The sequence below is a fragment of the Notothenia rossii genome (assembly GCF_949606895.1).
Source record: "Notothenia rossii genome assembly, chromosome: 5".
Lineage (NCBI taxonomy): Eukaryota > Metazoa > Chordata > Actinopteri > Perciformes > Nototheniidae > Notothenia > Notothenia rossii.
The window spans coordinates 1,660,642-1,686,711 of record NC_136903.1 but is presented as its reverse complement, the minus strand read 5'-3'; the positions used below and the strand labels follow the sequence as shown (position 1 = coordinate 1,686,711).

General features: G+C 43.3%; 1 protein-coding gene across 1 annotated transcript; it reads left to right on the top strand.

Moving 5' to 3' along the window:
* On the top strand, positions 1-17,698 carry LOC307040801 (NLR family CARD domain-containing protein 3-like). Its single transcript, XM_079683911.1, has 9 exons — positions 1-147; positions 6,405-6,684; positions 7,814-9,596; positions 9,679-9,852; positions 10,000-10,173; positions 10,321-10,494; positions 10,639-10,812; positions 14,457-14,503; positions 15,601-17,698. The coding sequence occupies exons 2-9, from the start codon at positions 6,414-6,416 to the stop codon at positions 16,161-16,163; spliced, it is 3,360 nt and encodes a 1,119-aa protein (XP_079540037.1). The 5' UTR covers positions 1-147; positions 6,405-6,413; the 3' UTR covers positions 16,164-17,698.
* The last annotated feature ends 8,372 nt before the right edge of the window (positions 17,699-26,070 follow it).

Sequence of the window (26,070 nt, the reverse complement as noted above, 5' to 3'; positions counted from 1 at the left end):
CCGAGTTCCTCTTTCACGGAAGTCACATCTGTGACAGTTGGTGTTCAAACTGCTGAATAAAAGGAGATATAAGGGAATTGCAGGCAGAACCAGGACTGAGGAGACGAGATCAGCCGTGTTTCTGTGGACCTGAAGAGAGCTCAGCAGGTGAGAACCCTCCCACAGGAGTCTGTTACAAAAATGAAAGACATTAAGAGCATTAAGAAATAGTGCAGCGGAAGCACATTATAAAATGTTATTTAAAAACAGTCAAAGACAAAAGCAAAGCTAATTAAATAAACATAAAACAAGTTTATATCGATTAACACAGGTATAAAAAACATGAATAACAGTTACAGCGCTGTTTGAGATATGAATAGTTCACTGAAAGGGAAAGTCTTCAGCCTGGATTCAAAAGGACCTGCAGGTTTTCTGGGAGTTTGTTCCAGATGTTTGGAGCATAATAACTGAACTTCTCCAGGTTTAGTTCTGGTTCTGGGGACAGAAAGCAGACCAGAAGACTCGGGGCCGGGGCCAGAGTTGCTGGAAGAGGACGTGGTTAGTCAACAGGAAGTAGCAGCAGTTATTTTAAACTAAAAGCATAACTTTGACGAGGCCAGGATATGTTCATCTGTCACACTGCTCAAACAATAATGACACAAACATAATGTGATATGAAGTAGTACGAGTACTTTCAGGTGTGTGTGTGTGTGTGTGTGTGTGTGTGTGTGTGTGTGTGTGTGTGTGTGTGTGTGTTGTGTGTGTGTGTGTGTGTGTGTGTGTGTGTGTGTGTGTGTGTGTGTGTGTGTGTGTGTGTGTGTGTGTGTGTGTGTGTGTGTGTGTGTGTGTGTGTGTTGACGGCATAGTGTTGCACATGACCCAAAGATTTGCAGATATGGAGCACCTGAACTTTTTTCGGATACTGGAACACACATCATTCGCATCGTTCTGCAAGCCTGCTGCATTTCCCAGCAGTGAGCTGGCTCAGCTGATCAACACCTATCCATTCTTTGATGAGCAGAAGTTAAGGAATGAGCTGCACACGCTTTATTATTGAACTCAACGTTTGCTTAAAAAACTAAAATCACAGCCCATTAATTTCGTCTTTCTTTCATTCTATCGATGCGGACATGATTTGGGGGGGTGGGGTCTAACCTCATCTAGTGTAGTTTGGGGGCATGCACCACCAGGAAGAGTTTTTAAATGTTCAAGTTAAAAGCATCAATCTGGTGCACTTTGAGAGCAACATGAAGAGATCTATGGATACATCTCTCAACATCCATATGAAACAGAACTGTAAGCAGATTTTTTTTCTTTATGGATATTTTACAAATCACTTCCCTTTTAAACTGTTTCTTGTTTATTAATAACAACTTTTTTTACTGTCATATATTATTGTATACCTGTTTACTTTATTCTCTTGTTTTTCTATAACTATAATGATCATATAAAGATGTGCCTTTACCTCACTGGTTGGAGAAAAAGCTTCTTCTATTCGTTAGCATAGCTAGCTAACCAGATGCTAATAACAACAAAGTTATTAACTGTATGATCAGTATGACAGATGAACAGATCACCACTGGGCTTTCAACTAAAGACACAGCCACACAGACACTGCGGCATGTGTACAGCTCCTTATGGGTATTGCAATTTGTGAAGTCACGGCCCGGAGCCGCGTTCTGGTGCTCTCCGTCAGAACTGCACCCCTGTCAGACGAGACTTATACCACGTGATGACACTTTAGGCTCGTGTTGTGTTCAAGGACCCTGACCTTGGCCAGGAAAAACAGGCACTCGCTTGTTTAATTATTTTGCGGTCTAGATTTCTTGAATTGTTTTCTTATTTGCGTGTGTTTATAAATTACCTCGAGGGCCGTACCAAATGGTCTCGCGGGCCGTATACGGCCTGGAGCCCGGAGGTTCCCCAACCCTGCCCTAGGTAGTGACATCATCAATCGTGTGGTACAGCAGCTAACCAATGAACACAGTTAGTAGTCGCAGCTACTTACATAGACAATGTGGTACACAGTAATACATGGAGTCATACATACACTATACATGTCTGTATGTTATCTCAACACCCCCACTTATGAATTATGTGCTTACTGTTTACCTGTTCATATCTCATAAACAAAACAAAAACATGGTACAAATGATTTAAATGTGGGCTTCTTCAACACATTTTACACACCAAACATGTTCCCTTCAAATTTCCTCAGCTTCACTTTGGAAACAAGCTTGGTCATCACAACTGCAACCATTTCGTCTGTAGGACAATAAACCAGTGTCATCTTTCCCTGCCTTATGGTGGACCTTATGAAGTGGTACTTAATATCCACGTGTTTACACCTTTGTCTACACACAGGATTTTTAGCAAGGGCTATTTTCCCCTGATTGTCCTCGTTTACAACTGTTTTCTTATACACATATGTGTCTATCCCTTCCAGTTGCTGCTCCAAGTAAATACACTCCTGTATTGTTAGAGCTAGAGCCATGTACTCAGCTTCACATGTGGAAAGCGCTACTGTAGGCTGTTTCTTGGTTTTCCAAGAGACTAGTGAGCTGTCCTTACCCATGCTCACATAATACCCTGTCATACTGCGTCTATCTGTTTTATCTGCCGCCCAATCAGCGTCACTATAAGCCTGTAGGCCTAGTTCCTCGCTGCTCTTTTTGAAACAAAGCTGTTTGTCTGCAGAACCCCTGAGATAACGCAAAACGTGTTTGACTGTAACCCAATGTTCATCTGTCGGTTCAGCAAAATATTGTGATAACTTGCTTACCACGAAACAGGTCTGGACGTGTACAGGTAGTCAAATAGATTAGGCTGCCAACAGTCTCTCTGTATTTCTTCACATCCACCATTTTAGGTGCATCTTCAGTGTAATCTAACTTTTGGTCACAAGGTGTCTCCCTTACCCTACACTCCTGCATGTCAACACGTTCCAGTATCTTTTCCACGTATCTCTTTTTATATTTGTCATGTCCGTCAACGTCTCCCTTAACTGAATGGACCCATTTACCTCCCACTGTTTTCCTGCCCTCTTTCAATTTTGTCAGGGTAAAAGTCTGATTGTCTTCTAGAGACTTAATTTCCTCATCCATCGCTTTTCCCCAGTTTTCTGACTCAGTCGATGTCATGGCCTCTTTAAAGGTCAGAGGTACACCGCAAACTGCTCTGTAGCAATAATCTATACTAGTGAGTGTTTTATCCTCTTCATCACTATCTTCCTGAGTATAATCTCCCAAGTACTCTGGGGGTTTGCGCTCCCTACTGGGATATCTCCCACTGTCTGAGGCATGTGACGCCACCCTAGGGTGCTGTTCGCCATCATCCTCTGGTGCTGACTGTGGAGCGTTAGTCTGTACATCTGTGCTCAATACATAGGCTGTGGGGCCTTTACTCCCTCTTCACAGTCTTCCTCTGAATCCTGTTCGAGCCTCTGTGTCTGAGTCTCGCTATCACAAGTTGTGCTGGTGATAAACTTTACTAGTCTGTGCTTCTGCACCTTCTCGTTGTCGGGGTTGTAAACTAGATAGGCGGGGCTTCCCTTGTCATGCCCTACCAAACATCCTTTCTCACACCTAGTATCTAATTTCCCCCGGTCCTGCTGGTACGCATAACACACTGCTCCAAACGTATGCTTCCTAGATAAGTTACACTTTTCCCCTGTCAGTGCTGAATATGGCGTAGTGCCCGTGTGCTTATTAAAACACCGGTTTCTGGTATGAGCTGCTTCCTGATTGGCTTAGTGCCACAGGTTTTTAGGTAGATCACTTTCAATAAGCATATACCTGGCCATTTCAAAAAGAGTGCGCCCTTCTCTTTCAGCTGTCCCGTTTTGATGTGGGGAATAAGGACAAGACGTCTCATGTCTGATCTTGTTCTTTCTCAATAGTGTCTGAAACTCCTTACCAGTGAACTCAGTTCCGTTATCTGATCTAATGCATTTCACAGTCCCATAGGGAGCTACATCTGCCAGATACTTCTCAGTGGCTTGAACTGCGTCACTCTTCGCTTTCAGGAAATAAACAAACACTGCCCCTGTACACACACTCACTGTAAGTGAGTGCATATACCTGAAGCCATTTATGGACTCGTTGTTGACTGGACCAGCTAGATCAGTGTTCACCAACTCAAGTGGTGTGTTTGCTTTATCGGTCGGATGTCTGTTTCTTCTTTGGGTAAACTTTCCCTCTATGCATACTGTACAATCTTTATCAGGCTTACGCTTTGTACCCTTAATAAGCATACCTACAGTTACATCCTGCAGCTTTAAAACATCCTCATAATTACAGTGACCCATAATCTCATGCCACGTTTGGATATCATGGCTGACATGACACTTATCTTCAACATCACACTCTGTTTGCAAATAGCACATTTTCTTACATACGTAAATGTCAAACCTGGTACCATCCGGTAACATCAGAGCATCTTTACCTTCGTCGAGGAACACCTTGGCTCCGTTAGCTGTAGCAGACTTCACGGAAAAGAGTTCTTGGGGGTACGATGGGATGTATAGGGCGTTCTTCAGAGTCACTTTACACCGTCGTCCCTCGCTGTCTATCAGACACATCTCTGCTTCTCCTCTGCCTTGCGCCACCCCAAAGGTACGCCTCCCGTCTGCCAGTTCCATGTTGTGTCTCTCCGGCTTGAAGGTGCTGTCAAAAATCTTGAATTTGCCCTTATCGTTGATGATGTGAGACGACGCTCCCGTGTCCACGATCAATCCTTTTCTGTGGGTCTGCTGTCTCTGTAGGCTGATCCCTTCAGCTTGCACTTTGAGGGTGTAGTCACCTCCTCCCGCAGCTTCTCCGGTACCACCTGGCATGCTCGCGCACCGAGCGGCATCACCGCGGTCCTTCTTTGTGCACGCTTCTTTGTGTGCCCTTTGCTTTTACAAAAGCTACACCAGACTTTCTTTCTGCAGTCATCTTTTCGATGGCCTTTCTCTCCGCATCGCCAACACGCGCCGACGCGTTCTCCGTCGCCATCGGGGATGAACCGTTTGGCGGGCTTTCTCTTTGTCGCTGCTTGGACCCTCAGCACCCTCTCGCTCGTCTCGTCTGAGGCTGGGGCTGAATAAGTTCCTCAACTTCGCCTTGAACTGTCCCAACGTTACTTCAGTGTCACCGTGTGTCACCATTATTGTGAACGGCTTGTATTTTTCGGGTAATCCCCGCATAACCATCGCCATCATTAGTCCGTCACTCGGTGCTTCTCCCGCGCTCCTGAGTGCCGTAATGATCTGCTCAGTTCAGATAATGTACTCTGACACCGTTTCATTATCAGCTTTCTTCAGCGCAGTCATGGTTATATACAAGGTGACGATCCTGGGCCTGCCTTTTCCAATATAGTGCTCCCGTAATACTCTGAGACTTTCTCGGCCCTTGTCCTTCGTGTCTCTGAATATCAGGCCTAAATTATTATTATTATATTGTCGAGTAGCGGCGCTAACTCACAATAGGCGTCAGCATTGAGCTTGCCGTCTTGAGCCCTCAGTGCCGCGGTCAGCTCTCCAGAGGGTGCTCGAAGGATGGCCTCTTTCAATCCCACTCCGTGCATGCAACACAGCATCCTCTCTTCCCAGAGCTCATACTCTTCTGCTTTCCCGTTGAACGTGGGCCACTTGCTCTTCCTCGTGGTTCCATTCGCCATTGCTTTTGCGTTTGTAGCTTCAGTAGCTTAGCTTAGGTCCTTGTTAGCTTAGCTTTAGCTTCCCTCGGTTCTCCCGATGCTAAACTAGCTTAACACGTGGCTAACTAGCTACTCCTATGCTAACCGTGCTAACAGGCAATCTTCTCGCCTTGTTATCGCACGTGCGCTTCGAACTGTAGAATAATTCATTGCATCTGGGCCCATAACCTGTTAGCAGATTTAGACTTAAACCTTTTGTCTCCTGCAGCAGAAAGGTGAATAATCTCAGCAGTTCAAGTTTAGCCATTCATCACGGCATTATTTATTTTAGGCACACATCTCAAGAGGCTTGAGGACAGAGAGAGAAGGGGCGTGACTTCCAACGGTCTTATACCCTAGGTAGTGACATCATCAATCATGTGGTACAGCAGCTAACCAATGAACACAGTTAGTAGTCGCAGCTACTTACATAGACAATGTGGTACACAGTAATTCATGGAGTCATACATACACTATCCATGTCTGTATGTTATCTCAACACCCCCCTTCTCTGTGTGGGGAACATGACAGCCATACCAAAGCTCAGAGATGAGATCTCCAACTGTCCATGACTCTTCTCCATGTCAGAGCTCAGCACTCATTATTCACTCAAAGCTCTGTGTTGTGTTCCAGCCCAGAGGACACACCACATGAAAACAAAGAAAGCCTTTTTTTGCATAAACCCATTTTATTTCAGATGTAAGATTATTTAATATTTTCTGTTGGTATCTTTTGGATCCCTGCAGGGAGAAAAAATGGCGTCACTGAAAAAGATCCTCTTCAGAACTTTAGAACAATTGGGGAAAGAGGACTTTGAAGAATTCAAGTGGCACCTGCAGCAGGAGGTCCTAGGATTTGAAGGAATCCCAAAGAGTCGACTAGAGGATGCATGTCGGACACAAACTGTGGACCATATGTTTCTGAACTACGGCATTAACACTATTAAAGTGACCAGAACCGTTTTGAAGGAGATGAATCAGAATCTCCTGGAGGAGGAATTATCAAAAATCCCATCAGAACCGACAGGTAGGTCATTAGTTTAAAAATGGTTTTACACACAGGGAACCTGAGCTCAGGTAAATCACAATGATAACATGAATTGGATGTGTCCTCCTGATATACCACACAGAGAAACACCACCTGTACATGGTGTCAGGGTTTAGGTACCCCCATGGCCCTGAAAGCTCAGTGGTCAGGGTCAATAGTTTCTGGCAGGGTCACTTTTTAGATCAGCTACTTAGAAAAAAAGCAAGACAGGCAGACAAGGGCCTCATCCTGCAGCCAGGCACCGGGGTCTACACACCACTGGGTCTAAGGGTCTAATCAATGCAGGTTGGGTTGTAGGTGAAGGAGAGGAACATGGTATACAAACTTCAAACAACCTTCACCTCTCTGCTGGGGACGGATCTGGTGTCGGTGTGGGAGGTGGAGCAGGACCAACTAGACAAAGTAGGGCTCACCTCTACACATTGAACCGGCTCTGGAAAGAAACTCCTGGATAGGGATTAGACTCTCTGCTTTTCCAGAGTTACCCAGGTGACCTTTGAGGTTCATTGAGATGAAAGCTGTCCCTGTTCTCTCTGCCGACGCATCGACCAACAGTTCACGGTAACTTGCTCTCTTGCAGTCTCTGGGTCAGGGCACCAGCTGGGGATACATTCAGTAGTTAGGCTGGGGCTCCACATGTGCTAGGAGGGGTCAATAGAGTTTTCCATCCACCCTGTCTTATGGACGAAGGGAAAGATTATTACTGTGACCCCCCACGGCGTCTTGTTGATAGTAGGCTATTGCAGGACCACGCAGTATGTGGACAATTACTAAGAGCAATCCACTTCCTGTATAACTAGAGTGAGAGCTGAGTCCACATCCTCAGAGGTCGATCTGCCAGGGTCGTGCCTCGTCTTCCAGCAGCAGGAATAAGAGTCGTCAGGTTTAGGGCCATGGTTCTCTGAGGTTAACAGATTGTTCATTCTGGTTTCGAAAATATTGTTTTTCAAAGATTTTTTTTTGGAAAGCAACAAGATACGGCGTCTTGATCCAAGGGAAATAATCTACTTTCAGAAATGTGTAAAATTAGGAACCAAACTTGTGATGGTTATTTTATGTGGAAAGTATCATTTTCTCAATTGAGAGATTTATTTTTGTCTTCATTCAGAGCTTCTCACTCAGTGCCAAGGGAACCTCAAATTCAACCTGAAGATAAAAACTGAGAAAATCAAAACAACGGGTAATTCAAGACCTCTAAATGAAATCTACACGGAGATCCACATCACCATGGGAGAAACTACAGCTGAAGAACATGAGGTCAGACAGATTGAAACCGCATCCAGGAAACCAGACAGACCAGAAACAACCATCAGACAAGAAGACCTCTTTAAAGCCTCACCTGGAAGAGATGCACCAATCAGAGTGATGACAAAGGGCGTGGCTGGCATCGGGAAAACAGTCTTAACACAGAAGTTCACTCTGGACTGGGCTGAAGGCAAAGCCAACCAGGACATCCAGTTCACATTTCCATTACCTTTCAGAGAGCTGAATAGGCTGAAGAAAAAGTTCAGCTTGGTGGAACTTGTTCATCACTTCTTCTCTGAAACCAGAGACGCAGGAATCTGCAGGTTTGATCAGTTCCCGGTTGTGTTCATCTTTGACGGTCTGGATGAGAGTCGACTTCCTCTGGACTTCCTCAACACTGAAATCCTGACTGATGTCACAGAGTCCACCTCAGTGGATGTGCTGCTGACAAACCTCATCAGGGGGAAGCTGCTTCCCTCTGCTCGCCTCTGGATAACCACACGACCTGCAGCAGCCAATCAGATCCCTCCTGAGTGTGTGGACATGGTGACAGAGGTCCGAGGGTTCACTGACCCACAGAAGGAGGAGTACTTCAGGAAGAGATTCAGGGATCAGGAGCAGGCCAGCACCATCATCTCCCACATCAAGACCTCACGAAGCCTCCACATCATGTGCCACATCCCAGTCTTCTGCTGGATCTCTGCTTCAGTTCTGGAGAAAGTGTTGAAAACCAGAGAGGGGGGAGAGCTGCCCAAGACCCTGACTGAGATGTACATCCACTTCCTGGTGGTTCAGTCCAAAGTGAGGAACGTCAAGTATGATGGAAAAAGTGAGAGACATCCACACTGGAGTCCAGAGAGCAGGAAGATGATGGAGGCTCTGGGGAAACTGGCTTTTGAGCAGCTGCAGAAAGGCAACCTGATCTTCTATGATCACGACCTGACAGAGTGTGGCATCGATATCACAGAAGCCTCAGTGTACTCAGGAGTGTTCACACAGGTCTTTAGAGAGGAGAGCGGACTGTACGAGGACCCAGTGTTCTGCTTCGTCCATCTGAGCATTCAGGAGTTTCTGGCTGCTCTTCATGTCCATCTGACCTTCATCAACTCTGGAGTCAACCTGCTGGCAGAAGAACCAACAACCTCCCAGAAGTCTGAAGTGTTCAGACCCAAACCCAAACCTGAACTAACACATCTCTACCAGAGTGCTGTGGACCAGGCCTTACAGAGTCCAAACGGACACCTGGACTTGCTCCTTCGCTTCCTCCTGGGTCTTTCACTGCAGACCAATCAGAAACTCCTCCATGGCCTGCTGACAGAAACAGGAAGTAGCTCAGAGACCAACCAGAAAACAGTTGAGTACATCAAGAAGAAGATAAGAAAGAATCCGTCTCCAGAGAGAAGCATCAACCTGTTCCACTGTCTGAATGAACTGAATGATCGTTCTCTAGTGGAGCAGATCCAACAGTACCTGAGTTCAGGAAGTCTCTCCACAGATAAACTGTCTCCTGCTCAGTGGTCAGCTCTGGTCTTCGTCTTACTTTCATCAGGAAAAGATCTGGACGTCTTTGACCTGAAGAAATACTCTGCTTCAGAGGAGGCTCTTCTGAGGCTGCTGCCAGTGGTCAAAGCCTCCAGGAAAGCTCTGTAAGTGGAGATACAAACAACATTGATCGGTTTAAAACATGATAAATAAAATCAATTGTGTTCATTGCTAATCCTTCCCCAGGCTGAGTGGCTGTAACCTGTCAAAGAGAAGCTGTGCAGCTCTGTCCTCAGTCCTCAGCTCCCAGTCCTCTAGTCTGAGAGAGCTGGACCTGAGTAACAACGACCTGCCGGATTCAGGAGTGAAGCTTCTGTCTGTTGGACTGGAGAGTCCACACTGTGACCTGGAGACTCTCAGGTCAGGATTCTGCATTTTATTTTCAAGTAGTTTAACTTTTAATTATTTTTATTCAGCTTCTGGTTCATGTTTATGAAGATGGTCGACCTCTGTAAAATGTTCCTGCTGCTTTTTAAACATTGAGTTTACTGTACTCCCTGTTTCCAGTCTCTCAGGCTGTCTGGTCTCAGAGGAAGGCTGTGTTTCTCTGGCTTCAGCTCTGAGATCCAACCCCTCTCATCTGAGAGAGCTGGACCTGAGTAACAACGACCTGCAGGATTCAGGAGTGAAGCTGTTGTCTTCAGGACTGGAGAGTCCACAGTGTGAACTGGAGACTCTCAGGTCAGAATTCTGCATTTTATTTTCAAGCAGTTTAACTTTGAATCTTTTTTTTCCAGCTTCTGGTTCATGTTTATGAAGATGGTCGACCTCTTTATGTTTTTCCTGCTGCTTTTAAAACATTGAGTTTACTGTATTCCCTGGTTCCAGTCTCTCAGGCTGTATGGTCAGAGAGGAAGGCTGTGTTTCTCTGGCTTCAGCTCTGAGCTCCAACCCCTCCCATCTGAGAGAGCTGGACCTGAGTAACAACGACCTGCAGGATTCAGGAGTGAAGCTGTTGTCTTCAGGACTGGAGAGTCCACAGTGTGAACTGGAGACTCTCAGGTCAGAGCACAGGTTTTTTATTAATAGTTTTACTTTTAAACCTGCTCATCCAGCCTCAGGCTTATGTTAATAAAGTTTGTCAACATCTGTATCTTCATGCTGTCATAATTAAAACACTGAGTTTACTGTACTCCCTGGTTCCAGTCTCTCAGGCTGTATGGTCTCAGAGGAAGGCTGTGTTTCTCTGGCTTCAGCTCTGAGCTCCAACCCCTCCCATCTGAGAGAGCTGGACCTGAGCTACAATCATCCAGGAGACTCAGGAGAGAAGCTGCTCTCTGCTGGACTGGAGGATCCACTCTGGAGACTGGAGACACTCAGGTATGGACAGACAGACTGAAGGTGTCTCTAACATCTCAGATGTCATGTTCTTCCTCTCATTTATGACACAGTTATTAAAATTATATTTCATTGAGTTTTTACACTCTCATTGACGGCTGAGTCCACTCTACTCTTTAACAGACGCAAGTGATCAACAGCGGTTCAGTTTGGATAGTTCTGACCGTGTTCGGCTAACGGCTAACAGAGCTACACTCACATTATGTGTTATAATTGCTAACGGCTAACAGAGCTAATTGTGTTATAATTGTATCTTGATTATTTGCTGGCCTGCTTTGGCCGATGATCAGCACATTACCTAGTCGCTGATGGGAAACCAAAATGTACTTTTTGTGATTCTTTATTACGTAACTGATGATCATCACGTCCAGGTACACATCATTTTTTCTCCTCATAATGCCCTCATGAACATCACATTCATGTTGATATCAGTAGCAGGAACTTAGCCGTTAGCTGTTAGCCGTTGGCTGTAGGTAGGTAGCTGTTAGCAGGTAGCTGTTAGCAGGTAGCTGTTAGCCGTTGACTGTAGGTAGGTAGCTGTTAGCAGGTAGCTGTTAGCCGTTGACTGTAGGTAGGTAGCTGTTAGCAGTTAGCTGTAAGCTGTTGAATGTGTAAGGGATGCCTCACTGCACATTATCCCGTTTATTACACAGCTATATGATAAACAAACTAACGACTTGACTCCCGATATGAATTCAGGTGAATTTATTGACTTGAAAATTATGGTCATGGTTACGGTGACGTCTGAATTGCAGCCTAGTCTAGCTTGTCCCCCGGTAAGAGATTAATTTCGTCTTGTTTAATTGCCAAATAAGAAATGTCTCTGTAAAATTACAAATAGTTAACGGGACGAAGTTGGGAAGAAAGGATGGACAAAAGAAAAACATTGGCTCAGAGTCTGCCAACGAAGAAAATACAACGAACAACTCGCCTGCACAGGTTGATGATGAGGAAGCTAGCGCAGAGCCCACACGTGGCTAGCTTAGCTAAGGTTCTGGAGGAGATACGGGACTTTCACAAAGACACAAACAACAATCAAACACAATTAAATGCGAGCTTACCAACGTCAACGTTAAAATAGCGGAGGCAGAAATGAGAATTGAAAATGGGAAAGGTGCTGAGCAAGATGATAAATGTAATGAATCAGCAAGAAGATAAAGTGACTGACGAAGAAGGAAGATCCCGACGGGAGAATATAAGGATTTATAATGTGAGGGAGCAGAGGGGTCATACAGTGGGGCAAAAACGTATTTAGTCAGCCACCAATTGTGCAAGTTCTCCCACTTAAAAATATGAGAGAGGCCTGTAATTTTCATCCTAGGTATACCTCAACTATGAGAGACAGAATGAGAAGGAAAAAAAATCCAGAAAATCACATTGTCTGATTTTTTAAAGAATTTATTTGCAAATGATGGTGGAAAATAAGTATTTGGTCAATAACAAACAAACAAGATTTCTGTCTCTCACAGACCTGTAACTTCTTCTTTAAGAGCCTCCTCTTTCCTCCATTTGTTAACTGTATTAATGGCACCTGTTTGAACTCGTTATCAGAATAAAAGACACCTGTCCACAACCTCAAACAGTCACACTCCAAACTCCACTATGGCCAAGACCAAAGAGCTGTCAAAGGACACCAGAAACTAAATGGTAGACCTGCACCAGGCTGGGAAGACTGAATCTGCAATAGGTAAGCAGCTTGGTGTGAGAAATCAACTGTGGGAGCAATTATTAGAAAATGGAAGACATACAAGACCACTGATAATCTCCCTCGCATCTGGGGCTCCACGCAAGATCTCACCCCGTGGGGTCAAAATGAGAAACAAGAACGGTGAGCAAAGATCCCAGAACCACACGGGGGGACCTAGTCAATGACCTGCAGAGAGCTGGGACCAAAGTAACAAAGGCTACCATCAGTAACACACTACGCCGCCAGGGACTCAAATCCTGCAGTGCCAGACGTGTCCCCCTGCTTAAGCCAGTACATGTCCAGGCCCGTCTGAAGTTTGCTAGAGAGCATTTAGATGATCCAGAAGAGGATTGGGAGAATGTCATGTGGTCAGATGAAACCAAAATAGAACTTTATGGTAAAAACTCAACTAGACGTGTTTGGAGGAGAAAGAATGCTGAGTTGCATCCAAAGAACACCTACTGTGAAACATGGGGGGGGACACATCATGCTTTGGGGCTGTTGTTCTGCAAAGGGACCAGGACCACTGATCCGTGTAAAGGAAAGAATGAATGGGGCCATGTATCGTGAGATTTGAGTGACAACCTCCTTCCATCAGCAAGGGCATTGAAGATGAAACGTGGCTGGGTCTTTCAGCGTGACAATGATCCCAAACACACCGCCCGGGCAACGAAGGAGTGGCTTCGTAAGAAGCATTTCAAGGTCCTGGAGTGGCCTAGCCAGTCTCCAGATCTCAACCCATAGAAAATCTTTGGAGGGAGTTGAAAGTCTGTGTTGCCCAGCGACAGCCCCAAAACATCACTGCTCTAGAGATCTAGGGTATATAACAAAGTATTGAGATTAACTTTTGTTATTGACCAAATACTTATTTTCCACCATAATTTGCAAATGAAATGAAAATTGGTGGCTGACTGGATTCTGGATTCTTTCCCCCCATTCTGTCTCTCGTAGTTGAGGTATACCTAGGATGAAAATGACAGGCCTCTCTCATCTTTTTAAGTGGGAGAACTTGCACAATTGGTGGCTGACTAAATACTTTTTTGCCCCACTTTATATGGCAAGGTAAAAGACAGAGGGTTTGTCTCAAAGACTTTACACCTGGCCAAAGAAGAAGGGGGATGGGGTTTACCAGCTCTCAGAACTGGAGGGAATATACCTGGAAGAACCTGATAGGATATTTTATTCCACCCTCTCAGGAGTCCCACTATGAGAGGACCCCCCCTATATGTTGGAGGAACTGTGGTGACCAGAATGCAAACCACTTCCATGTATTCTGGGACTGTCCAGGTATCAAAGACTACTGGAAGGAGATACACAACGGACTTACCAGACATTTTCAAAGACATGATACATCTAGAGATCAAGATGTTATACTTTGGGAATTTGAGAAAGGACAAATACTTATTGAACATTCTGCTGGTTTCCGCTGAAAAGGCATTAACCAGGAAGTGGTTATCGAAGCATAGCCCGACTCTAAAAGGATGGATGGACCTCTCAATGGATATTTACAATATGGGAAAGATAACAGCATCTGTCAATCATGCATTGGTCAATTTACTCCAACCTGTGAGAAGTGGACTCACTTTGTAAAGCCTAAAGGCCTGACTTAGTTTTCACAGATCCAGAACTCTGCTGTAAAGAAATGTCTACTCCCTGATTGTTCACTGTTGTTTTATTTCTTTCTTTATGTCTTTCTCCTCTGTGTGTTTTTTGTGTCATCATGTGTATATTGCTGAACAGAACTATGAACAGATGTATGTCCTTCATGTGAAGATGCAATGTACAATATGCTGCGACAATGTTTGACACTAAATGCCAACAAAAAGTAAATAACAATCAAAAAGCTTCCTCTAAGAAAGTGAACTCTGCTCCACGAGGTACCAGCAGCTAGGGACTCATGTTGGATAGAAAATCATCCTGACTGTGTTTCTTCCTCCAGGCTGGACCATGGTGGAGAGCAGAGGTTCAAACCAGGTCTGAGGAAGTGTAAGTGTGGATCAGTCAGCTTCTCTCTAGAGACAAAGATGATGGAGGTGGTATTTATTCATTAAAACATGACTGGCATGCATCGCCTTTAAAAGTTATAATAATAATAATACATGACACTTATATAGTGCTATAATAGAAAGGATCTCTAACAGAGAGTAAAGCCTTCAGGTGGGTCCAGGGGCCTCATTTACAAAGCCTTGCGTACGGCACGTCCTACGCCGGTTTCCCTTTATAAATCACAATCAACTCGAAATGCAGCGCAGCTTTTGCGGGCTTCACGTAACGCCCATATTTGCCTATAAATGGTCAAAGAAACGCACCGTATTAATATTCATTCTGACTGACTGCACGAAGAAGATCGCAGGGACTGACGACAGAACTGCTAAAAAAGACATTTCACACCGTGTCAGATTCTGGTTCCTTTGGGGAGGTGGAGATAAATCATATTGTTTGGTGGATGCAGTTTGAACAGAGTAGCAGCATGGAGGTCGGATCGTCAGCAAAATAAAAAAATAAGTGGTCCAAAAAAAGTTAATGACAAAATAAACCTTCCTCAGGCAGTGTGTCAGTGTGTTTGGACCGGGGACAGGAGACCTATTTGGTGGTTTGTGCTCCAGCCGTCGATCAGCTGTGCGCAGCGTCTCCACTGCAGACTGTGCGTCTCATCCCCCCCGCAGCAACTCTATCCACCACTTAAATGAAATCAAACTAATGTGTCTGTACGATTCACCAAAATGGTGTTCTCTTACTTTGCATACCTGTGTTACCACGATAGTAGCTTGTATATACTAGCTATGAGAGAGAGAGAGAGAGAGAGAGAGAGAGAGAGAGAGAGAGAGAGAGAGAGAGAGAGAGAGAGAGAGAGAGAGAGAGAGAGAGAGAGAGAGAGAGAGAGTGAGAGAGAGAGAGAGAGAGAGAGAGAGAGAGACTTGCTTGCTTAGGGCAGCAACCTGGTCAGAACCTGCTGAACTAGCTTCACCTTTAAACTATAATAATAATACAGGACTCTTATATAGCGCTATTATAGAAAGGGCCACTAACAGAGAGCCTTCAGGTGGGTCTGATGATAAACTGCTGTCTGTGTCTCTCATCAGATTCCTGTGAACTCACCCTGGACTCAAACACAGCACACAGAAACCTCAAACTGTCTGAGGACAACAGGAAGGTGACATGTGTGAGAGAGGAGGAGCCATATCCTGATCATCCAGAGAGGTTTGACTCCTGTTCTCAGCTGGTGTGTAGAGAAGCTCTGACTGGTCGCTGTTACTGGGAGGTCGAGTGGAGAGGAGGGGTTTCTATAGCAGTGACCTACAGAGGAATCAGCAGGAAAGGAGAGAGAGAGGACTGTGGGTTTGGAATGAATGATCAGTCCTGGAGACTGGAGTGCTCTGATGATGGTTACTCTGTCAGGCACAATGAGATAGAATCAAGCATCTCCTTCTCCTCCCCCTTCTCCTTCTCCCCCTTCTCCTCCTCCTCTGGTAGAGTAGCAGTGTATCTGGATCATCCTGCTGGCTCTCTCTCCTTCTACAGAGTCTCCTCTGACAGACTGACCCACCTCTATACCATCAGAACCACATTCACTGAACCTCTCTACGCTGGGTTTAGGTTATGGTTTGGGTTAGGTGTCTCATCAGCGTCTCTGTGTCCTCTGTAGGAGGAGTTCACTTCCTGTCCTGGGTTTAAGATTTGGTGTTTTAAATATGGCTCACTGAAGGCTGTGTCCTCAGAGAGTCTTTTATTCTGAAGGTTGTGTCCTCAGAGAGTCTTTTATTCTGAAGGCTGTGTCCCCAGGGAGTCTTTTATTCTGAAGGCTGTGTCCTCAGAGAGTCTTTTATTCTGAAGGCTGTGTCCTCAGAGAGTCTTTTATTCTGAAGGCTGTGTCCCCAGAGAGTCTTTTATTCTGAAGGCTGTGTCCTCAGAGAGTCTTTTATTGTGAAGGCTGTGTCCTCAGAGAGTCTTTTATTCTGAAGGCTGTGTCCTCAGAGAGTCTTTTATTCTGAAGGCTGTGTCCCCAGAGAGTCTTTTATTCTGAAGGCTGTGTCCCCAGAGAGTCTTTTATTCTGAAGGCTGTGTCCTCAGAGTCTTTTATTCTGAAGGCTGTGTCCTCAGAGAGTCTTTTATTCTGAAGGCTGTGTCTCCAGAGAGTCTTTTATTCTGAAGGCTGTGTCCCCAGAGAGTCTTTTATTTGGTGATTAATATCGAACTGGCTCCTTGACCAAAACCTCATTTGCAGATATACCACAGCATCGGGCACTTGAAGAGTTAGACCAGGATGTAGAGGAGCAGTGTCCACCCTATACCAGACACTTCTGAGTCAGGAAGTAGTCAGCACAGGAAAGTAACGAACTGAGTGGGAGACAGAACTGGGTATGCCGATCACTGAGGAATGTTGGGAAACATGTTTTAGGAATATTCACCGGTGCTCAGTAAATGTTAGATTCAATCTGATACAATTTAAAGTTGTACGTAGGTTGCACTACTCAAAAGTTAAAGTAAACAAGACGTATTCCAGCGTATCAGCATTATGTAAAAATCAACCTGGCACCCTTACACACCAACTCTGGACATGCCCCGACCTCCACTCATTCTGGACTTCTGTATTTGATTTTTATTCAAAAGCATTTGACAAGCAATTGAAGCCTGACCCCCTTGTGGCCATTCTGGGGTCCACGAGCGACACTGATCTGAACTATGGCAGTGACACATGGCCGGTGTTTTGGTACTGTTTAGGCTAAAAAACGTATTTTGAGATGATGGAAGTCTGACGCTGTGCCTACATTCGAGATGAGGCTGAGAGAGTTGGGTGGGATCCTCTACCTGGAGAAACTTAGATTCTAGACTGCAGGAAGGGGGAGAGTGTTTGATAAGGCCTGGGCTCCGGTGAGGAGACACTTCAGAGGTCTGGGTGAGGATGAAGGTGTGGGATGAATGATCAATAATGTTAATCCTGTAACCATGTTTTCTTTGTCCTGATGTGCTCTCTTGGGTTGCTCTCTTGTTTCTAGCATGAATATTGCATTTCTTATTATCTCGCCCATGTGTTTTAAAAACCACCAATAGTCTGATTGTACTAGTATGTTCTGAATCTGCTGTTTTGTTGTTATGGAAAATGTAAAAGATGATTGCTTTGTTAAACCAATGTGGTTCCTACAACCATTTTCTGCAATAAAAATATTCTTTAAAAAAAAATTACAGAGTTTCTTTCGGCCATTTTGTAAATGAGTTCTTGAGGTTTTTTCATGTCTTTGAACCTGTGGGCCACCGTACACCAGAGCTAAGGTATAGAGGAGACACTGCAGATAAAACTAACATTTTAAACAAAAAGCAACAGATAAGTTGTTGCTTATTAATAACGAAGAATCATTATTTAGTAGAAAAGTAAGTCTGAAAAGTGAATATTTCTTTACTAACTTTTAAATATCTGAATATATTTGAGTTGATGTGGTGATATAGGGATTCAAGAAACACTGATGGACGTTTGTCTTTGAGTTTGTGACGTTTAAAAAGCCAAACAACTGATGCATGAATCAGTAACAATGATCCACAGCTCCTCTCTGCTCCAGAGGATTTCAAATGTCAGGAATGAAGAAACAAAACAATGCAAACATTCAAATGAATCAACAGGAAGTCAGAGACAGTCGTTAAAAATGAGTTGTTTTTACAGCAATAATGCAAATTCATATTTCCCCTCATTAATGACACAGGATCAGAACAACTGAACATTCAAATGAAATCAGAATCATAAATGATGTTGGTAATCTTTTCGTGCGAGATAAAAGTATTCTAACGTTCAGACAATTCAATCTGCTTTTCTCTCCGTGTCGCACTTTGTTTTATATTTTATTAAAGTGAATATCTTTGGACATTTGAAGACATCACTACATTCTGACATTTTACAACCCAAACAATATTACAGTCTGCAGCTCTAGAACACACACACACACACACACACACACACACACACACACACACACACACACACACACACACACACACACACACACACACACACACACACACACACACACACACACACACACACACACACACACACACACACACACACACACACACACACACACACACACACATTAAAGACAAATTTCAAATCATGAGTTAAGCAGGCGAGTCTGTAGACACTCTTTCTTTTTTTCTCTCTCTCTCTCTCTCTCTCTCTCTCTCTCTCTCTCTCTCACGCACCTCAGATTGTCATGGTCATATCTAAACTGTATCGATGTAATCATGGCAATAAAAGCCTTGAACCTGAACCTTGATCTTTGTCTACGTGTTCCTCCTGAGTGGAAAGCTACACTTCAAACCCCGCCCCCTCCAACACACACACACACACACACACACACACACACACACACACACACACACACACACACACACACACACACACACACACACACACACACAGAGACACACACACACACACACACACACACACACACACACACACACACACACACACACACACACACACACACACACACACACACACCATTCTCTCTGCAGCTGAGGAAATAACCGCCAGTGTGTTCAGTAAAAAGCAAAGATAGCGGCAGGCAGAACCAGGACTGAGGAGGACGAGACCAGCCGTGTTTCTGTGGACCTGAAGTTACTAAAATGAAAGACAATAAGAGAATTAAAGGTCCATGTGATGCTTTCCTGGTTCTGACCCGTCCCCTTGTGTGTTATGAAGGTGTTTCTGCATGTAAACGGTCTGCAGAGTCACAAACCCTCAAAGTACACCCTGTAGCGAGTAACACTCTAACACAGAGAAGACCTGTCTATGCTGCCCCAGAACGCCTCGTTGGACATTTCTCTTTTTCTTCCTGGGTATCGCCACGTAGGGATACCCAGTAGCCACGCCCAGAGCTATGGCCGCTCCCTCAGCCAGCCTTTCACGAAACAAAGCTTCCCAAACCTTTCAGCGATTCATGCCGGATATGTACAGCGTAGAGCACTGAAGGACGATGCTGTTCCTACTTTGTTTGGACCAGCGGGAGATTCTGGCACACAATAAGTATTCATTGTTGTTTGTGTATTTATGATGTTTAAAACAAACAAGGTATCTAACACGACTGTTTAAAGGGGACCTATCTTGCAAAATGCACTCTTGTATGTCTTTTCTACTTGAATATGTGTCCCCGGTGTTCCAGGGAACTCACCAAGTGTCAGAAAACACAACCCTCTCTATTTTCCTCCATACCCAAATCTCTAAAAACGGAGTTGCAACAGATCTGATACAGACTGATCCAGATCTGAAATATCTCTGACGTCAGAAACGGGGTGCTCCGCCTATATATACTCTCCACCTATCAGGGGAATGAGAGGATGCGTGGCATGGTAACAGCATGGTAACATGACGCTCGTGCCCCCCCCCTTCCTTTGCAGGGGGGCGTGGTCAGCTGCAGCTCATTTGCCACAGAATCAGCCCCCTGCAAAAACAGGGCTGGAAAAGAGCAAATAGAGTGAAATGAGGCGTGGCTAAAATGCAGGATCTGTTTGGTATTTTGAAAAAAAAACTTCACAGACATGTTTTATATAGGAGTGGCCCTACAATATATTATTCAAATATAGCATGATAGGTCCACTTTAAATGGGTAAACGTTTTTCGGGCTACTACGTTGGGATGGCGGAGAAATGCTCTCTGCAGACCCATTCTCACAGCGTTATAAACCTTTTTCTTACTCAACATCAAGCCACACTTATTGTTTTTACTTCGGCTGTGAATGTTTGTGCGCTCAGGATGCGTTTAGCTTGTTCTCCTGTATCGCCGACTTGTCTGATCCTGGATCACAAAAAAAGGGATTTCAAAATCTGATCGGATTGAGATTAAAAGTTTTGAACTCCAGGGCCCAAGAGTTCAAAACTTTTAATCTCAATCCGATCAGATTTTGAAATCCCATTTGTTGTGATCCAGGATCAGACAAGTCGGCCAGATTTTGTCCCTGGAGTTCAAAGCAATTCAGGATAGGGTCACCCTGATCCAGATTACGATTTTTCAAGATGACTAGATCCTGAATATCAGTGTTTAATCCTACTGATCGCCATCTAGTGGACATGAAAAATAATACAAGGAAGACAAGAGACCACATTGCAGAGACATCTATAATGTTTAATTATATTTTTTTATTTGAAAGGTGATGACAGATGATGGACTTTTTTTGTTGAAAATATTTTTACTTTAATCTAAATTACGTTTGTGATTGACAATCTTTGCTGTGATACTTTCATGAGCATCAACATTTATGTCATCAACATTTGGTTGAAAACAAATAGGCCACCACAAACGTGAGCAAAAATGGAAAAAATAAAATGTATTTCCCATGAAGGCTAAAAAGTGTATTATTTCAGTTAACAAACTTTGCCATCTTATTTAAATTGAAACATATTTTAAAATAAATGGTACAGTACATTTTGCTCTGGAAATCCACCCCTCTGGTGGGATCAGGGTAATCCAGTTTTTTGGGATCAAACTGATCCCAATCCTGTGTTGTCGGTTTGAACTACCCGTTTTGAAGATTTGATCCAGATTAAAGCTTGGATTGGATTTCCTGATCGGATATCAGTCATCCTAATCCTGTTTTTTGGTTTTGAACTCCCCAAAATCCAAATCTGATCTGATCAGATAGGGATTCAAAGTTTTGAACTCCTGGGCCCTGGGCACAGAAGATCTGATTGATTTGACCTTGTGTTGTTAAAAAGTGACTCTCACCTGAAACCCTCGCGATGTGGAGAGTCTGTGTTGTCCTCAGCAACATTTTTGCTGATATTTAAAGCTGTATCTATGAAGGAACATCTCCTCAATGTGTGACTTGATCTCAAGACCATTTAAGAGTTTTTTGGTGTAAAGGTTTCATTTGTTTCACATCATGTTGTGACTTTGTAAGGATGCAGTGAAATCATGAAGCAGCTCCTACAGCACTGCACTTTATCTCAGAACAGTTCAGACTTATTTCTGCAATCTTTTTTAAATTAATCTCAGAGAAGTCTTTCAAATTTCTTTTTTTGTAAATTCACAAAATATCTTGTGAATTTGTGACTTTATTTAAGCTTAAAGGTCACCTATCATGCTATGTTTAGGCAATACCATAGGTCTCAGATATATACAAATATATAAAAAACATGTCTATGAAGTGTTTTGCTCAAAATACCAAACAGATCACCCATTCTAGCCATGCCTCATATCCCTCTATTTCACTTCCTGTTTCAAAAGTGCTGATTTGGGTATAAAGCTTTAAAATAAAAAAGAGGGGCGGAGCTTATGCGGGACCCGGCAGCTACTGTCTAAACTAAATGCTGCCGTGATGAAACTCCATATCATGGATTATCAAGGATTCTCTCTGAAACAGTTTGGAGCTCAAAGGCTTTCTCTCTTGCCGGTTATACCACAAGGTGAGTTCCTTTTGACTTCCTGCTTCTTCACACACATGCTCTCCAGTACAGGTTAGCTCTGAGTGTTAGCCATGCTAATGTAAACACCGACCATATTACGTCCAAAACAGTCGGGCATTGTTTCTGATAGCAACGTTTCTGATTGGGCCGTGGGTCCACATTTCAGATATTACGTCATATCGGACGCACATCTGGATCAGCTCCGTAGTTCCCCCGTTTTTAGAGAAAAGAGAGAGAGTTTTATTTCCTGACGCTGCGTGAGTTCCCCGACACACCGGGGACACATGTTGATGTAGAGAAGACATTACAACGTGCATTTTGCATGATAGGTCCCCTTTAACTTTGGTTATATCTTTATTGTTCTCTCCTTTGACTTCATTTCAGCATTTCCTGTTTTTTTGCGTATATTTTGTATTTAATCTCAGGGAACTTTAGAAGTGTTTCTTTGTAAAGCCACTACATTACTTTGCAAGAGAGCGATCTGGCTCCTTGACCAAAACCTCACAATTTTTTTTACGGTAGTTAGACTTTAAGCAAACTTTATTTATCATCTTTTTCTCTCCTCCTTTTGTGAATTTAATCCGAGTGATTTTCTACCATTTTCGTAAATTAGTTCTTGAGGTTTGTTCACATATTTCTTTGCACCTGTGGGCCACCGTACACTAGAGCTCAGATATAGAGGAGACTCTGCAGATATAACTAACATTTAAAACAAAGCAACAGATACATTTTTGGATGTTACATTTAATTGAATTTCTTTTTTAGTTTGAGTCATTATTCAGTAGAAAAATAAGTCTGAAAAGTGAATATTTCTTTACTACCTTTTAAAATATCTGAATATATTTGAGTTGATGTGGTGATATAGGGATTCAAGAAACACTGATGGACGTTTGTCTTTGAGTTTGTGACGTTTAAAAAGCCAAACAACTGATGCATGAATCAGTAACAATGATCCACAGCTCCTCTCTGCTCCAGAGGATTTCAAATGTCAGGAATGAAGAAACAAAACAATGCAAACATTCAAATGAATCAACAGGAAGTCAGAGACAGTCGTTAAAAATTAGTTGTTTTTATAGCAATAATGCAAATTCATATTTCCCCTCATTAATGATGCAGACACAGGATCAGAACAACTGAACATTAAAGGTCCCATGTCATGGCCATTTGTACTGATCATAGTTCCATTGTTGAGGTCTGGAATAGATTTACATTGTTCAATGTTCCAAAATCACATTGGTTTCTCAGGCCACACGGACACGAAACGGGTTGTATTCGCTACAGTTCTCCATCGTATACATCATGGACGGTTCGGCCACACAAGGCCGACAGGGAAACGCAGATAACGATAACGGGTCCCAAGGTGGGTAGATCTGGGGACGCAACGCTCTGGGGGGCCAAACGGCTCTGTGTCTACTCCCTATACCAGGGGTGTCAAACTCAAGGCCCGGAGGCCAAATCCGGCCCGCGACTTCATTTGATGTGGCCCCGCAAGAGGTTGCAAAGAATATAATATTATACGGTTACATGCTACTTTACAGAAGCAGGTTGCCCATAAACTACATGTCCCACAATGCATCTCGTTTTGTGACATGCGCACTGAAGAAACTTGTAATTGTTTGCCCTGGACTTCTGCTTTCAGACGTAGTTAATTCCTAACTTATTATCCTATCCGATAATAATTCCAATTCAGAGGCAATCATATCATATCATACATTATTTGATATATATTATATATTTATATAGTTAACACCGGCCCTTTGAATGGAACCATAATGCTAATGTGGCCCGCAATGAAATTGAGTTTGACACCCCTGCCCTATACGATCATTTTCTGATGACGCAATAGCCCCGCCTCTCCCCACCTCTGCTGCTCACCCCTGTGTCACCCGCAGTGTTGTGCTAGTTACTGAAAACCAGTAACTAGTTACATTACTAGTTACTTCATTTAAAAGTAACTCAGTTACTTTACTGATTACTTACAACAAAAAGTAATGCGTTACTGTGAAAAGTAACGTTTTAGTTACTTAAAAAAGGGGTCCCAAAAAAAAATTTGCTCCCATTAATGCCCTTATAGCCTTCATTTAAGTACTGTTATTGCATTGGAGAATAATACAATCTGTTGATCAACTTGACATGCATTTGCATCACTGAACTCCGCTAAGCAATGTGTTCTATACAAAAACAAAGATATGTTTCAAAGTGCCAATTTATCGTCGTCAGAGAGCGATTCCGGTTGATACATGGCAAAGGCTTTCACAAAGTTAGAGCCGTTATCAGTAACCGTGGAGGTAACTTTTGTTGACACTCCATACAAAGAGTGAATGTGGTCAATCTCACTAGCAATAAGATCGTACGTGTGCCTACCCTTTATCCTTTTACAGGCCAACGCAGCTTTCTGGCGTTGTAAAGTGGTGGGGTCTATCCAGTGAGATGTTATCCCGAGGAAGCTTCTGTTGTGGACAGACCAAATGTCTGCGGTGGTCGAGATGTATTCCGGCCCCTCAAATGTTTTCTTTAGCTCGCTATCCATTTTGGTATATTCTTTCTCCAGGTAGTTGGAAAACGTTTTGCGTCCCGTGTGCCGCCCGGACATGGTATCATGCTTACTAGCTCCCTGAAAGCGGGTGACTCCACTGTAGAAATAGCCTGCACGTGTTCAACAACATACCGTGCAATGGCTTTATCCACTTTCACCTGACTAGCAGTCCCTCGGTTGAAATCCAGCCGCTGTTGCTTGGGTGGAGGTGGAGGTGGGGTGGCGTCGGATGGCTCTGGGTCTGTGGTCTTAACTAATAGCTTCGTCCCAGCATGTTGTTTTTGCAGATGTTTTAACAGATTGGAATTGCTGTTTTGAGCAGTAGATAGGATCTTTGACCCGCCAAGACACAACTTACACTTAACTAACACATTCTTTTCTTTATGCTCGAGAAAAGTAAAATAGTGAGCATATCTCCATGCGAAGAAACTCGACTTGTGCTCCGCCGTCGCCATGATAGTATTGTTAGTAGGCTAACTAAACACAAACACGCCCACAAAGCGTCTCCGCATGTGACACAGGAAGTATCTAAGTACATTTACTCAAGTACTTAAGTACAGTTCTCATCTCTGTTCGCCACGCTGTTGGCGCCGCTCACCAACGTCTGGGAGCCGAGACTATATACAAAAAATAACGGAGTAACGCACCATGTAGTAACGGTAACTGAGTTACTGAATTAAAAAAATAACGCGTTAGAGTACTAGTTACTGCCAAAAATAACGGCGTTACAGTAACGCGTTACTGTGACGCGTTAGTCCCAACACTGCTTATAGATAACTATTAGCTAACTTTTTCAACCATACTTATAGCTAATTTATCGCTAAATGTTTCAACCGTACCCATAGCTACCTATTAGCTAACTGTTTCAGCTGTACTTATAGCTAGCTATTAGCTAACTTTTTCAGCCATACCTATAGCTAACTATTAGCTAACTGTTTCAACCATACTTATAGCTAACTATAAGCTAACCTTTTCAACCATACTTATAGTTAACTATAAGCTAACTGTTTCAGCTTTACTTATAGCTAACTATTAGCTAACTGTTTCAGCTTTACTTATAGCTAACTATTAGCTAACTTTTTCAACCATACTTATAGTTAACTATAAGCTAACTGTTTCAGCTTTACTTATAGCTAACTATTAGCTAACTGTTCCAACCATACATATAGCTAACTATTAGCTAACTGTTTAAACTGTACTTATAGCTAACTATTAGCTAACTGTTCCAACCATACTTATAGCTAACTATTAGCTAACTGTTTAAACTGTACTTATAGATAGCTACAGTAACTGTATTCAACTTTACTTATACAGTAGATAACTATTAGATAAATATAAGTGTTTTTTTGTACATTACGTCCTTCTCAGTAATAGCAAAACTTTTGGAAAACATAAAATAATTTTTTATCACAAATGTCTTTAATTGGAATGCAGACAGTCTTGCTCTCAGATTTATTTTCTGAAGGCATTATAAAGACACATCAATAACCCCATAGTTGTTTACAGCTGCAAAAAAATACTTCTTGAGCTGGGAAGTCGTTCAAAACTCAGGGTGTTCATGAGATTGAGTTGTAATGCGGAAACAACATGGACACTACAAACAAGATGCGAAAACAACATG

Excerpts from the sequence above, each read along its gene's own strand:
- LOC307040801 (XM_079683911.1), top strand. The coding sequence starts at position 6,414 with ATGGCGTCACTGAAAAAGATCCTCTTCAGAACTTTAGAACAATTGGGG. Across the intron at positions 10,495-10,638 it reads TGTGAACTGGAGACTCTCAG|TCTCTCAGGCTGTATGGTCT; the intron begins GTCAGAGCACAG and ends CCCTGGTTCCAG. Across the intron at positions 10,813-14,456 it reads TGGAGACTGGAGACACTCAG|GCTGGACCATGGTGGAGAGC; the intron begins GTATGGACAGAC and ends TTCTTCCTCCAG.